General features: G+C 36.8%; 1 protein-coding gene across 1 annotated transcript; it reads right to left on the reverse strand.

Annotated features, from left to right (window-relative positions):
• Positions 1 to 1,200: 1,200 nt before the first annotated feature.
• On the reverse strand, positions 1,201 to 15,960 carry LOC141332943 (uncharacterized). Its single transcript, XM_073837901.1, has 4 exons — positions 15,786 to 15,960; positions 15,575 to 15,638; positions 6,017 to 6,690; positions 1,201 to 1,536 (listed from the first exon to the last, which is right to left on the reverse strand). The coding sequence occupies exons 1-4, from the start codon at positions 15,915 to 15,917 to the stop codon at positions 1,201 to 1,203; spliced, it is 1,206 nt and encodes a 401-aa protein (XP_073694002.1). The 5' UTR covers positions 15,918 to 15,960.
• Between the last annotated feature and the right edge of the window lie 615 nt (positions 15,961 to 16,575).

Below are 16,575 nucleotides of genomic sequence, written 5' to 3' on the forward strand. Positions count from 1 at the left end.
TGACGTCAATCTGATCTAAATAGCTTTTTTTACTCAGTGTTAAAATGTGGTGCTGGTTTAAGATGCTCATTTGCTGGTTTATGCTGGTCCTACAAAAAACTATTGCAGATGTTTTTTTCTGCAATTCCACAAATTATAGAATTACTGAATAAACTGAGGATTTCATTCTGAATTTTCTTGACTTGTGTTTTAGAAGCTGATTAAATGTTCCCTCATCATCATCATCTTCATCATCATAATGGCCTCTAAAAGACAAACCTCATCTTGTCAGAAACTGCACACTACTGGTTATGGCTCATTCCTGGTTTCCAGTAACATTCTGGCTCCGTAATTCTTGGGGAAAAAGGTACATGTTCTTCATATTTTTATCATTCTACTACAATAGTGACATGTTTAACTATCACAAATACATATTGAACAAGCTCAGACACTCAACAAATAATAGTTATGGGTAGATTGTTCAGACACTGGCTGTGAAAATATTCCACCCTGTTAGGGACACAAAGTGTTAATGATGTAAATGCTAATCAATAATGAACTTTTCTTGGACGATATATGTCCCTTAGGCCATGATAGTGTTTTTATTTATTTTTGAAACAATAACAAAACAATTATTAATGAACAGAACATGTCTTGATTATTAAGAACAGGTGCTTTTTCCGTGCCAATTTTTGCTAACAGGATGGTAAATGATACAAAAAGTTGCTCAAAGACATAGATATATATATGAGTTCATAGGCAAGGCTGACGTAGCCATATTCAAAACAAAAGAACATTATTGTAGAACTGGGAAGTGCTTGTGAACTGGCAAGCTGACTTTTTGTGAGTAATAGAAGAAATGACAGATTTTTATTAAGGAACAGAACTTGTTCAACACTGCGAAAGCTAAGTCTATATCTTTTTTTTGCTACTTCCCCTGCCTTTGAAAAAAATTCAGGAGGGCATAAGACTTCCAGGGCAAGACAATGAATAGATAGTGAATAGATGTCCTTTTTGGGTAGCCCTGAAATGCAAGAGATCTTCTGTGCATGGAATGTTTGGTTCATTGTAGCATTGACCGATGCTTCTCATTCGCCAAATCACACAAAGTGATCACCCGGCTCACTGGATGACTCACTGCTGGTGAATGGTGGCAGTGTGGAGTGGTCGCATAGAGTTGCACAAAGTTGACAGTGCATGCAACATCCCTCAAGACCTGCCTCAACAATCCACCGACATCCAAATCCTTGTTATCAATGTTACTTTGGTAATTCGATGCCTCTGCCATGGAGTAAACGGGGAATAAAGTTCCTCTTCTTCCCACAACCTCCTGTAAACCGAATCTGGACCAAAGCAAATCAATGGACGGTCCACCGGACACACATCACAGGCCACGTGATAGGACACATTCATGACACCCTCTGGATCAACTAAGGCACCCAAATTGAACTCCCGATCATCCTTCTGCCCGAATTTGCTAAGGCTCATTAGGATCTGCATGTCAACATCGTTGTTGACGGATGACAAAGCCTGATTGAAAACCTCCAGTACGAACTTCTGATCGGAAAGCAGAATATATATATCTTATAGATATATTCCTATTTTTATCCCACTTTCTCCCTGCTGTTTATCACTGAAAAAGATAATACACTTACTGTAGTCAAATTATGTTCATCTTATTTGTTTCTGCTTTGTTGACATTACTCAGTTTGAAGGAGTTATTACTTTCTGTTAATTACAGCATTGTAGTTAAGTTCACTGAACTTAATTTCTTTGTGTTCAGTGAAAAGGCTAAATATTTGTCTCCTTTGCACATGTGTTACAGAGGATAGCAGACAGGCACGTGTGAGACACGCATGAGCACTTTTGCCACCGCGGGCATTTTCATAGGACTTTTGTATTGTCAAACTGATCGCTTTTTTAGCTCCTCCAAAAACAGCCTCCTTCTGAATGTTTAGAAAAGTACAACTGTTAATGTTAAATATATCTGACTTAAATAATTAACAGATTTAAAACAGATGTGAGGCATGGCGCTCCACAAACAAGCTCACAGAAAGGAAACCAAGAACCAAAATCCTGTTTGTTCGCTTTATTTTACAAAAACACAAACATCCTGTTTTTGTTGTGAGTTCGAATTATGGCTTACTCTTATCTGTATGATCAAAAATGACCACAATTTGAGTAGTTTGTGTTTCACATACACACCACACACACCACATATTCTAGCACTTAACACATAACTTGCCATCGCAGTCTGTTTATTATCAAAATTAAATACCGTCATATAAAAAGTTACACTGGTCAATTTAAAGAGTCTGTAGTATAACCAGTCTACTGTTATGCCAAGTGCATTTTTGCTCATGTAAAGAGGTTTTCTTCAATCGATATATGAACACACGTGAAGCACAAAGCCTAGCCTACATTATAAATAATAGTTTAGCATTCAAATACATTGCAAATATGGAAACATTTCGATTTGTGCTGAATAAGAGAGATACGTTCAGTTTCGCTTTATTTTTTTTAAATTCTTGATCTGTTCTGCATACCATGACATTTATTTTAGAGTGAGGCAAACTAACGTATATACATTATAATACTGCCCTCCAAAGGCAAAGTGCAGTAACTAACACTGAGTCAAACATGTTCACACTCTTGTTTCTCTGAAACGGGACAAAACTGAACCAGGAGGCTTTGCCACAAGACAAAACAGTTGTCACAAAGTCCATTTTAAGCCTTAATTCAATTTTGACCAAATGTGTAGTTACTGCGCTTTGCCTTTGGAGGGCAGAATAGTTCACTTTATTTTGTATTATTTCTGCTATCTCTGGTATTATTACGTCTCCTGCTCACAAAACAATAATTTGGTGGAACATTCGGAGAGACTGGGTTAAGCAGTAAGCACCAAGCAACGAGAGTGATTCTGAATTTAGGAAAGATGATTGGTCAAAAATACATTGAGGAATCATACAGAATCTCCAAATACATCAACATACACACACACGTGTTGTTTACATGAAGCAAAAGCAAATGCATGCATTTTTATATTCTCCACAATGGCAGCTTATCGCTGGAGACAGGATGAGGAGGAGAACGTTTGTTAAAGTCGTTATTTTTGTATTCTTTGTGCACAAAAAGTATTTTCACAGCTTTGTAAAATTACGGTTGAGTCCCTGATGTCACATGGGCTATATTACCCCTGTCCTTGCTACGTTTCTGGACCTGGGAACATTACAGTTACGTTGCTGTCTATGGAGGTTGAGAGCTCTCTGATTTCATTAAGAATATCTTAATGCGTTTGTAATATTTTTAACTTGAAGATGGACAACGCTCTTACAGGTTTGGAAAGACATGATAGTGAGTAATCAACGACTTAATTTTAATTTCTGGGTGAACTAACCCTTTAACTAAAATTTAAATGATTTGTGTTTTGCAAATTTCCATTTTACCTCGATCTCTTTCAAGGTTAAACTTACACTTTGCTCTGGCATGTGTGCTCATTGATGAGTGTTAGCCACACATGTCTAGCAGGTTCATTCTCAGACTAATATACGATATCACTGGAAATAAAGTGTCCCGAAGTAAGAAAGCCAGAGGCAACATCAACAAGTAACAAAAACTCCACAGATGACAGAAATGGAGGGAAAAAATCCTTGGGAGAAAGGGGGGTAAGCAAGTTCTCTTCAGGCCAGACGAACCAGCAGTTTAATTCCAGGCTGCAACAAAGTCAGATTGTGCAGAGAACCGCAAAACAAACATCGGTATACAGTTCTCTCTACTGATTGCCACCCCCTGGTCTAAATTAAAGGGTGTCTTAATGTTTAAAAACTATAGCAAAGAAGATGGTCAGATGCTATAAAATGTAATAATACGAATAAAAGAAGCGGTCATAAAGTGAAATCTGTGTTTTGAAAAATCATGTATCTTTTAGAAATCAATGGGCCTCATTCATGAAACAAGCCAAATTAATTTTTGTGTAAATTATTCATAAAGTACGGTGGCCGAGAGAGGCCAACGCGCTGCAAACAAGAAAACACATGCAAACAGAAAAAACGACAACAAATTGAGAAAACATCTTCATCAGTTTGACAAGACAGGCGCTGCAAAACCTCGCAACGCAAACACAAATACGGAAACGCGCTGCAAATTCTCACAACACAACCAAACTCAGAAACGCGCTGCGAACACACGAACGCGCTGCATATAGCACGGTCCACAACGGAAATGTTTCAGGGGGACCTTAAAAAGTGACGAACCCATCTGGGACCTGATTATTTGTTCAGTGGCTGTTGGTCAGAGCAGAGGTGTTATCGGTGGACTATCGCCTTTTAGTGATAGTATAGTATCACTTGAAGGTGATAGTGATATAAATAATCAGGTCCCAGATGAGTTCGTCACTTTTTGAGGTCCCCCTGAAACATTTCCGTTGTGGACCGTGCTATATGCAGCGCGTTTGTTTGTTTGCAGCGCCCTCGTGTGTTCGCAGCGCGTTTCCGTATTTGTGTTTGTGTTGCGAGGATTTGCAGCGCCTGTGTTGTCAAACTGATGAAGATGTTTTCTTAATTTGTTGTCGTTTTTTTTCTGTTTGCATGTGTTTTCTTGTTTGCAGCGCGTTGGCTTCTCTCGGCCACCTTAATAAAGCCATTCTGACATAAACTTTCAAATTAAAATGTTTTTAAAATGTTAGCTGGTATGAAACCGCGTATTTGATTAGACACACATTTCAAATCTGCTTAATGATTCCCACGTTTGTATTTTAATGTGATTTTTAAACAATTTAAGTCCAGGAAGGAAAAGAACTTGCGCACATCTTACACATTAATTGACCCTTATGCACAAAATACATCAACATATCCTCATAAACTAAGCGTTTTTTTTGTCTTGAGTGAACGTAAACAGATGAGAAAGAAAATGCTCGTGTAACAGTATTTTTAGATCTGTGTTCGGTGTTAAAGAGACAGCGTCTAATAATAAATCAAAGAACAAAAGAAAATCATTAACTGACTGAATATCTTTTATAAATTTAATGAGGATTAATCAATATCTCATTTAAGAAAAAGAAAACCATGCAGTGTTTTTAAACGTTTGATTTCAATATCTGTACCAGACGTTTTAATTATTTATTGCTAATTGAGTTGTTTGTTCCTGTTTTCCTACTTCTTAACAATTTAATGTTTGAAATTTATATTAGTCTAGTTTTTTTTTTTCTGTGGTATTTTAGGCAAAAGACAGAATAAACCTGTTTGACATCTAAATGTTGGACTTAAATCTTTTTAATGGATTTTTTTTTTATCTTATTGGAATCGGAATTAGGAATCGGAATGAATTAAATTCAAATGATACCCAACCCTATCTCTCTCTCTCTCAAATTACAAACAGTAAGACAAATGAGATACAGATAAAATAAATGTTTTTCAAATACAGTAGATTTATTTAACATGGATACATTTATGTAGCATCTTTTGTTGTTCTATTAACATAAATGACATACAGGTATTTAATTAGGCTGCTGTCCCTTTAAAACAAAAACTCCACACGACAGACATTGGAGACACGATAGGGAAACTGATGAGTTTTTCAAAATAAGTCCACACACTAAAAATAGAACTTAAATACGGGACTGTCCCAGGAAAAACGGGATGTCTGTTTTACACGCAAATTTCTCGGAATGAACTCATATATTTATGTTTCAGGAATGAGGCCCCATGTTACTACTGCCTCCTTTTCCTAAACCTCTGATCACACGGATTAAAATCATTATTTTCTTTTCAGGATGGGATGTTTGCATATGGCGTTTCAGGTCTGTGTGATATCTGAAACTCTGTTCACACTGAGTGCACTTGCAAGGCTTCTCTCCAGTGTGAACTCTAATGTGGATCTTAAGGTTTCCTTTAATCGTGAAGCTCTTTCCACACTGAGGGCAGGAAAAGGGTTTCTCTCCAGTGTGGATTCTCATATGATCCTCCAGCTTTTGTCTATGGCTGAAACTCTTTTCACAGTGATGGCATTTGTGAGGCTTCTCTACGACGTGATTTTTTACATGATTCTTGAGGGCATTCCTGTCCGTGAAATTTATTTTACACGCATGACATCTAAAACGTTTCTCTCCAGAGTGACTCATGACAGATTTGTCTCCAGAGTGAAACTTCATGTGATGTCTAAGGTTTCTTTTATATCTGAAAAGCTTTCCACATTCATTACAAACAAAAGGCTTCCCTCCATCGTGGATTCTCATATGGCACCTCAAACCTTCTTTACGCGTGAAGCTCTTCTCACACAGTTTGCAGGTGTGGGGTTTCTTTCCTGTGTGAGATCTCATGTGGACCTTAAGGTTTTTTTTCTGTTTAAAACTCTTTCCACACTGAGAGCAAATGTAAGGATTCTCTCCTGCGTGGATTTTTAAGTGGATTTCAAAGCTCTCTTTTTGATCGAAACTTTTTCCACACTGTTGGCAGGTGAAAGGTCTCTCTTTGTGAACTCGCAAGTGAACTTTAAGACTTGCTTTTAGTGCAAAACTCTTCCCACACTGAGAACAGGTGAAAGGCTTCTCTCCGGTGTGTACTTTCTTTTGGACTTTAGGGTTCTTACCAGGTTTAGTTTTATGAGTCTGCGAGGAGCTCAGAGATTTTTCCCCAGCCATGAAATCATGGCATTCCTCATTTTTCTCTTCCATTACATTCAGTTCTTGACTCTCCTCTTTCAGTGGCATCAGGTCTAAAAAGAAAAAAAAACAAGTTAACACCTGTGTATTGGTAAAAAGCTACAGATATAAAAAAAATTAAAACATCAAATCCAACCACATGTACGCTAGATCCTACAGTGACATTTGAAAGTTTGGGAATCCGTAAAAATGTGAATAATTTTAACAGAATAAGAGAGATAATACAAAATGCATGTTATTTTTTTATTTAGTATTGTCCTGAGTAAGATGTATTACATGAAAGATGTTTACATTTAGTCAAAAACTAGCTGGAATTATGTTTGGAAACCCTTGGTTCTGTTACCTAGATGATCTAACAGTTTTTTGTTTAGTTTTTTTTGTTTAGTGATAGTTGTTCATGATTCCCTTGTTTGTTCTGAACCAGGGGTCCTCAATCCTGTTCCTGGAGATCTACCTTCCTGCAGAGTTTAGCTCCAACCCTGATCAAACACAACTGAGCCAACTAATTAGGATCTGAAGCAGCACTTGATCATTACAGAGAGGTGGGTTTGATCAGAGTTGGAACTAAACTCTGCAGGAAGGTAGATCTCCAGGAACAGGGTTGAGCACCTCTATTGTAAACAGTTAAACTAAGCACTGTTCTTCAGAAAAATCCTCCAGGTGCTGCAGATTCTCCAGTTTTCAGCATTTTTGTGTATTTGAACTCTTTGCAACAATGACTGTATGATTTGAGACCCATCTTTTCACACTGAGGACAACTGAGGGACTCAAACACAACTATTACAGAAGGTCCAAACACTCACTGATGCTCCAGAAGGAAACACCATGCAAAAAAACTTCTTGAGTTTGAAGATCAAGGTAAATTGTATTTAAATTGTCTTCCGGGAAATATGCAAGCATCTTTGGTTGCTTCCGAAGGGCAGTACTGAATGGAAAAAAATATATATTTTAACAAAAGAAGACAAATTTGGACATCTACTTTCTTAATACATCGTGTGGTCCCTCAGTTGTCCTCAGTGTAAAAAGATGGATCTCAAAATCATAGTCATTGCTGGAAAGGGTTCAAATATGATTGAAAACTGAACAGAATCTGCAGGACCTGGAGTATTTTTCTGAAGAACAGTGCTCAGTTTAACTGTTCAGGACAAACAAGGGACTCATGAACAACTATCACTAAACAAAAAAGGTGGTAGATAGGGATGGAACGATCAATCGGTTCGCGGATCAATTCTGAGATCTCCCGAATGCATCGTGTTTCTCTTTGGAATCGATTCTGAGCTTAGATATAAACAGCAGATGGCGCTCAAATCTAGTTTATGTCCACACACTCAAACGCTGACGAAGAAGAGTGCTGAAGAGTTGTGTAATTTCACCTCTGCTCAGAATGCTTTTATGACGCGAGATTAAAGTAAACGGCCCACTATGAACACCCTTGTTATATGCTTCTCAAATTGTATGAATGGTTATTTCAGGTTGAAGTGCGTGTAAGGATTTGGAAGCAAGCAGAGTACGGCTGTTCCTAAAGCAAGCAGTGCCATCTGCTGTTTAAAACTAAACTCAGAATTGATTTGAGAAAGAATCGTGATCTGAAAATCTCAGAATCGATGCCGAATCATTTCTCGATTCGCACTGCAATGATGTATCGTCCTGTCCCTAGTGGTAGATCATCCAGGTAACCACAAACAGTATTAAGAAACCAATGGTTCCCAAACTTTTGAAGGGGGTTATTTTAATAATTTCAGCTATTTTCTTGTCTTGTGGACTATATGTAAACATCTCTTATGTAATACATATTACTCAGGACAGTACTACATATTTATGATCTCTCTTATTTTGTTAAAATTATTCACATCCACAGATTCTGCAAGGCATTTTCACTTTTTTTAATCGAGAGTTTTAAAAGAAGTGGGACAGAAAGAAGGGGACTGGATCGGGAAAGGTAAATTGTTTGGACGTCCAAAACTCAACAGCATTGTATGTCGGCATACTGTCCACGAGGCTATTGGCACTGACAGATAGATGTGCTTGTTAAATAAACATCCATGACCACAGATTAGTGGTGGGAAATTACAACAAATAAATGAGGAGCTCTTTTCCAAAACAAAATGAAAACTACATTTTTTTTACCTAGACCCATACATTTTGTTATTATTTAATTTATCAATTTCAAATTTTCAAATTAAATTTTTCATTGTTTAATTTGTTAAACAATGATTGTTAAATGAAACAACAATATTGTAGATTAGAAATACAAAGTTTTTTTTTTTTTTCAAAACGCTACAAATCCTTTAAGAAATTGTTGGTTTAAGTTTAAAACAAAAAAACAAGAGAACGTGCAGCATATGACATCAGGGACTCGTACTATAAATTAATATAAATCAAATAAATGCAAATGCATTAAATAAACTAAATGGTAAAATTTTAATTTCATGTTTCAATATTGTACACCACATAAAACAAATAATTTAAAAAAGAACACACATACAAATACCATGAGATAATAAAAATACAACGTTAACATTACATTCAAATCATTTAGTAACACATTTAGGCTAATAGTCATTTAGCGCCAAACCTGTAAAAACTAATTCCAATATTCAGTAGGCAAGTCGTTTAGTAATACATTCAAAGTCTTTTACAGTAAAGTGTCAAACCTGTAACAAGTAGGACCAATTTGTTCACTACATATGCATGAAAAAAAAGCACATTATTAAAAATATTCAATAATGATAATGATATTCAAGTCAAGTCAAAGGCAAACCCGTAAACAGTAGGACCATTGTCTGATATACCTAAAACAAATCACACTACAGAAACAATACTCCCCATTGTACATTTATTCATTTAGCATTGTAAGCCATCTTTAAACCAACCTGGTTGGTACTCAAATCAAGAATGCGTGCTTCACTGATTTTAAAGCTCTTCTGAGCCTTAACACACTCTTTTGTGGCTGACCTATAATCAAACGCTTCCCAGTCTGTGCCATAAATGTGAACGTGGCCGAATTGCTGGAGGATGGTATGGTGTTCCTGTGGTAGCAGAATTGTGTAAATGTTCCTGATCTTCTGCTCAATTCTGCCAAAGACTCGGTCTGCTGGGAGAAAACTGTGCCCGCTTACTGGAAAGGTGTGCTCTATGCGAAGGTTGGGAAAAAACTGATGAAGTTCCATGAGCATGAACACCATGTTCATGTTTTTGTTTTGCCCAAAACAAGAGTGAGTGAAAATGTGAGTGGTGCTTGCGGTGGCAAAAACTCGGCCCTCGGTTGCTAGGGTGGTCACTATGAAGTGTTTATGTCAGTATTTATTGGCTACTTGATAGGACGAGTAAAAAGAGCCAACCGCCAGCTCTCTATGACTTTCTGATCCAAAGATATGATCGCACAAATTTTATGGCAATGTTAAGTCAATCTGAGTTTTTGCCAAGCGGCAACCTCCCGCTCTCTCTATTGAAACCAACACGGAAGTGACTTAAACTGCACTTCATCGACTGGTCGCTAAAGACTGGCTGCAAAAGGGAGTCAGTCCCATTGACTCCCCATGTTAAAATGCCCAACTTTACAGCAGAAAAAAGTATGTTTACAGCCTGGTTCAAAAAATGGTTTTGGTCTATATAGCTAGTTTTGCCCTTCATGTCAACTGTGAGGGGGTGAATTTTTTTTTATAACTCATCCGTTTAAGTTGTATTAAGCCTTAAAGTTCAGCAAAATTAAGGGCGTGGCCACTTGAGTGACAGGGGGATTGTCTCTGCTCTCACCACTGTCGCGCTAGGCGGGCGTGGTTTCAGCAATCAGCTCCACCCACGTCCCGCCTTTTTGCCCATTTTTGATTATCCGGGAGTGACTCGCGGTGACGCGATTCCAAGATGGCGACGTCAAATCCCGCCCACTAAAGGCTTCAAAATAGCGCTTCAGAATCCTACGGGTGACGTCACGGATACTACGTCCATATTTTTTACAGTCTATGGTTTTTGCCCAAATTTCTCACCCACTGTACGATAATCGTACGCCCGATCGCTAAGAAGTCAAAGCACATCTCTCCTCAATAACCCGGTCGATTTGAGACGTCATTCATGGGTCTATGACAAACGGTGCGGGACGAGTTACACGCCGAAGTTCCTATGGGCCTGCATGAACATTCAGGTCAGTGGTGCTCCTCTCAAGACTGGATGTGCTCAACAATGAGTTGCCTTCTCCTGTTGTGCTCCTCACTGTGCCGTGCACCGCCTCTTCTCTCTGGGCGAGCCTCTGCAGTCTCCGCATAATATTTAGCCACCCGGGACACACGGTCTTTGCTGATGCCTGTGAAAGGAAATAGTTTAGATTGTCATGCATTGATTAGAGCCAGTATGAAATAAACAGAGCTACACACAACTTACTTGCTATAGTTAATGTTAGTGCCTGTACTTCCATTAGGAAGAAAAATGTATGTTAAAAGTATCACATTCTCACTAATAATGAATTTCTCTGAATTGCAATGAATTCAGTTCCACTTCCTGTAATTCCAATTCAATTCAAAATTTAATTCTCTGAACTGGGGTCTGTTCTTCGTACCTCGCTAACTAAGTTAGCTGGATTTGATTGTTGACGATTTTGCGTGATCTTGGATTGCTCGGTTCTTCGAAGCTCATCCTGGACTTGCTGTCATAGCAACAGGTGCGCAAGCTTAAACCTGCTCTGGAGCAGGTTTATTTCATGTAAACAGGATTTAAGCTGCGCTCCTGGCGGGTTATGATTGGTTGAAATGGCGAGGTCACATCTGATTGGTTAAAGAGCACGACTGACGCGGACTGACTCACATGGGGGAAAAAAAGTATCTTGCAAGAAAGTATACATCTTTTTTTACAGTCTATGGTATATATACCGTTCAAAAGTCTGGGGTCAGTACATTTTTTTTTTTTTTAAAGAAATTAATACTTTTATTCACCAAGGATGTATTAAGTTAATAATGAAAAAAATATTAAAAGTTAATAATAAATAATTTACATTGTTTTATATATATATATATATATATATATATATATATATATATATCAGAGGTTCCAAAAAATATTTGTTAGCACAACTGTTGATATTATCCAACATTGATCATTCTAATGATAAATCAGCATATTAGAATGACTTCTGAAGGATCATGTGACACTTAAGACTGGAGTAATAGCTGATAAAAATTCAGCTTTTCATCACAGGAATAAATTCTATTTTAAATTATGTTAAAATAATAATAATAATAAAAAAACATTATTTTATATTGTAAAAACATTTTGCACTATTACTGTTTTTTTCTGTATTTTTTATCAAATAAATGCAGCCTTGATGAGTATAAGAAACTTCTTTAAAGACTATTACAAGTCTTACTGACCCCAAACTTTTGAACAGTAGTGTATAAAAAAAAATAAAAATATAAATAAAATAACATATCAAGGAAAAAACATGTAACATGGGCAGCATTAACACATTTAATGTGTTCACAACTTTTTGCCAGCCCTCTCTCCTTGCTTTTCCAGCCTTTGCAGTGTTCCCTTGCGTTTTAAATAAACTCTGAAACTCCTGAAATCCCTCAATCAAGAGTTCTTGGTCTGCTGCAGAAAAATACTGAGCGCGCTCCTTCGTCATGTTCGCGGACCAATCAAAGAGTTGCCGATCAATGTTTCTACTATCGATACGTATCCCCTTTTAAGCCACCCAGTGATCTCAAATAACTTCATCCAGCTATACTAATCATCAACAATAGGTGCGTTCGGAGAACCGGAATAGCGAGCTCATAGTTAGCACGATGATTTGATCTTAGATGTGTCATTTGATCTTGGATGTAGTAAGCGAGGTACGAAGAACGGACCCCTGGGCTCTTCGCTTACTTTTCTTGTTAGGAGGTGAAAACTTGTAGGAGCACAGTCAATATAATAACAATAATCCAAAAATTTGATAAAAAAAACTAGCCTTCCCATTACAAGGTGAAATTTGACTCCTTAATGTGAGGTACAGGGAATTTAACCTTTGTTTTTAACCTTTTCATGTTTAATGAGGCTCAGAGGTGACATGAGTGCAATCAAATTCAGAAATTCATGTTGAGATTAATGTTTTAAATATAGTTTAAAACAGAAATATGAACCCTTATGTGTTGTTGGGGATGTTTTCGTCCACTCAGGGGTGCTGTTGAGTCTTAATTTGGCCACTTTTTCTCTGTTAAAGAAAATTAAATGATTTTTTTTGTGAGAAATCTTATTTTGACACACATTTTAAGAAAATGCTTTGAAAATTTTCAAAAACTCAACCGTGTGCTCTGGGCATATTTACTACCCTCTCGTTATGTCCGTGGATGAAAACATCCACTAAATTAAACTGCTGTGAATATCACATAATTTTTTTATTTTATTTTATTTTTTGCATAAATGTCTTAATCAACCTCAGTCCTGATCAAAACTACTAAATCTTTTGAATAAATTCAGGATTTTGACTCTTTAATTGCCAAGTTCATAAATGATGTTTATTTATGGATGTATATTTTTGGAATTTACGGTAGTTTACAACAGTATAAATTGACATAGCATGTGTGATAAATAAATTTACACTGATTTTTATTTGTTGAAAATGTAAAAAATGTTTGCAAAAAACATAGTTTGGGAAGAATTTGAAGAAGTTGAGTTATATATGCAACAGTAACAATAAAAATATTCAGGCACATTTCTCAGGCTATAAATAAAAGAGAGCACTTTGTTACACAACGGTGTATAGATTTTTTTCTGTGGATACAGACCAAGTCCCATCTTTTTTTTTTTTTTCAAAAAGAGCATCATGTTAAAAAGTTGTACTCACCAAACACTTTAATGAAGGTGGCCTTGCAAACGGAGACCCTCTCTGGGTGACTGCTGCACAAAAGACTGTACTTGACTGATATGTTTCGGTCCTTTTGTTTGTTTACGTCCAGGACTTTAAGACGCTGCCTTTTCACCCGTGTTACGTCCAGGAGATGAAGTATGGCTCTGTCCTGGTCAACCTTGTTCGGTCTTTCATAAAACTTCACAAAATTCATCATCAGGTCATCCGCTGACAGTTTCTCGGCCTGACAGAAACCGGTCGCACCAGCCTTGTGTTGACATCCCACGGAGGGTATTAACGCGCCCCCTGAGTGACGGACCTTCTTCTTTTGTTGTGTTTTATGATGTTCTCTGTCCAGTCGGCGTTTTCTACCCCCATGTGTAGGTCTGACTGGCTCATCTAGGCCAGCAAAAGTGTTGTTAGAGTTTAAAGAACTCATTTTGAAGACTAACATCTCTCGCTTCAGAGCGCGCCTTGTTGGATTGCGTCCAACGCTCAATTCTGATTGGTCGAGAGGACATACGGGTCATTCCAGCTGGAATCATCAGATTTTGGAAAAGTTCCCCACCTGACCTCCTCAGATTTATCTGAAAAAAAAACTGTGATGGGTAATAGATCATATACAAAAATTCAGATCTCTACCGTGCATACTAAATCTGTAAAAAGTTAGTTTTGGCATCACAGTTTGAGTGACCATGTTCAGACTGAAATATCTCCAGAACTAGTTGTGCCAGGTCCATCAAATTTTCTGGGCTAAGAGTCCTAGTCCGGAACTGCATGAATTACAACTCACAGGATTGTTACTGAATTTACACCTGAATGCTGGCCCTCTACTTGTTTTGAAACTATTACTTTAAGGGTTTTCAGATGTCCATAGAAACCTCAATTTTCAATGTATAAACATCAAACTTGGTAAATGGTCTGATATGTACCATGTCTTTCACATCATTTGACAACAGACAATAGAGTATTATGAATGTTGAGATATTAAGGTCCAAAAATGGAAAAAAAAACTCATTTACACCAATGTTCAGAGCAATATTTCCCATGAATGACACCCGCTGTGAACATGAAACTTGTTTTTTTGAAAGAGCGTGTTCTTATTGATAAAATATAAAAAAAATTAGGAAGGGGTTTTGCCTCATTTTTCTGGTGTCATTCATGGGAAATATTGCTCTGAACATGGATGTTAAAGACATGGTACATAGACCTGGCACAACTAGTTTTGGAGATATTTCAGTCTGAACATGGTCACTCAGACTGTGATGCCAAAACCTTTTTTTTGTTTTTTTTTACAGATGTTTTGTGAAAGAAGTACGCACAGTAGAGATCTGAAATGTTGTATATGATCTATTGGGCATATTACCCATCACATGGATTTTTTTCAGACAAATCTGAGGGGGTCAGGTGGGGACCATTTGATGATTCCAGCTGGAATGACCCATATCGCATTTTGGCTAAAAACAAGTTCGGCGCTTATAGCGTTTTGGAAAAAAACTGCATCTTGCAATACATTTTAAACAAGGAAAATAACGATTTTGCATGAAACATTGATGGAGCAGTGAATAGGTTCCATACACAGCAAAAATTGCATGACAAACTATTTTTTATTTGGTGTTCATCGAGTTTTGGCAAAAGAGCTCTTCAAATACTCTTCTCTCGACTATAATGTGAAGTTCTGAATATCCAGCTTTCATGTGCATCACAGGGAAATTTGACAAACAAAAACAGCTCTTATTGCATTTCTTTCTCAAGAGAAGAAAGTGTTTTTCAGTCTCATTTCCTTTTAAAAAATGAGGATTGTTATTTGTAGTCTTAAGAAAATAATGTTTACAAAACCCTGAATTTAAAAAAAAGTGACTGTGAGGATGAACAAAAATAATAATAATCATCATCATTTATAGACAACAAACCTCACTCACATTCACAGATTGCTTTATGCAAGTAGATACTGTAGTGATAAAAATGAATGATTTCCATTGCTTTCATTTCAGAAGTCGATACTGAGATTAATGTCAGACAAACTACTTATTTATGTGTGACTAAATAAGACAAATAACAGAGATAGCGATATTTATAAAACATAATCACTAAAAAAGGACTTTGAGAATGAAACCAACCTGTTTGTTCCTCAGGATCTTCATGTTTGACACCAAATGTTTCTTCAATCTCCACATATTCACTCTCATCTTTAATAAACATCATCTGTGTTTGTTGTTCCTCAGGATCTTCATGTTTGACTCCAAATGACTCTTCAATCTCCACATATTCACTCTCATCTTTAATAAACATCATCTGTGTTTGTTGTTCCTCAATATCTTCATATTCGACTCCAAATGTTTCTTCAATCTCCACATCTTCACTTTCCTCTTTAATAAACATCATCTTTGTTTGTTGTTCCTCAGTATCTCTGAATGTTTCTTCAATCTTCAAGTCTTCACTCTCCACTTTAATAAACGTCATCTTTATATCAGTGTATCACGTGGATCTCAGTCACTTCAGCAAGAGTTTTCTGGGTTTAAGATGAGAATAATTAACAGACAGAAGAAGAAATGCACACTAAATCTCAGTCTAGTTCAGTAGTCAACACACTAGTAAGGGGGTCAGTCAGAGTGAGTGTTAATGGACTTAAATGACCCGATTAGAGAAAAAAACACTCAAAAACTAGCACTGCAAATGAATAAAATAATGCTATATAATACATTATATTTACAAGCTGATAGAAACAGACCTAATTCACATGTTTGTTTCTTCTTTGCAAACTCTAATAAGATTTTCTTCACGTTTGGGTGGAAACCCACTGTTTTGAGTTTGAAAAAGCTGTATTTGTTAATCATTTCTTGCCAGTGAATAAACAGTGTGTTTATGATGAACAGAGACTGAAATGAGATGCATGTTTACTCATAAAAACCATTCATTATTGTTGTTAGATACATTCGTGTTACATTCATTAGCTATTCACTCAATTCACAGTTATCTGTATCAGCATTTCCCAAGATGAGAATTTAAATTGTATTTATTTCCAGAGGTATATATAGCTTTGTCTGTGTGAGCCATGAACACTATGTAGGGATCATATCAATCTGAACACAGTTCATTCATGTAGTTCTCTTCTGAAGAG

This window comes from Garra rufa, chromosome 4, assembly GCF_049309525.1.
Source record: "Garra rufa chromosome 4, GarRuf1.0, whole genome shotgun sequence".
Classification (NCBI taxonomy): domain Eukaryota; kingdom Metazoa; phylum Chordata; class Actinopteri; order Cypriniformes; family Cyprinidae; genus Garra; species Garra rufa.

Excerpts from the sequence above, each read along its gene's own strand:
- LOC141332943 (XM_073837901.1), bottom strand. The coding sequence starts at position 15,917 with ATGACGTTTATTAAAGTGGAGAGTGAAGACTTGAAGATTGAAGAAACA. Across the intron at positions 6,691-15,574 it reads AGATCCTGAGGAACAAACAG|ACCTGATGCCACTGAAAGAG; the intron begins GTTGGTTTCATT and ends TTTTCTTTTTAG. Across the intron at positions 1,537-6,016 it reads GGAATGCCCTCAAGAATCAT|AAGTTCGTACTGGAGGTTTT; the intron begins GTAAAAAATCAC and ends CTTTCCGATCAG.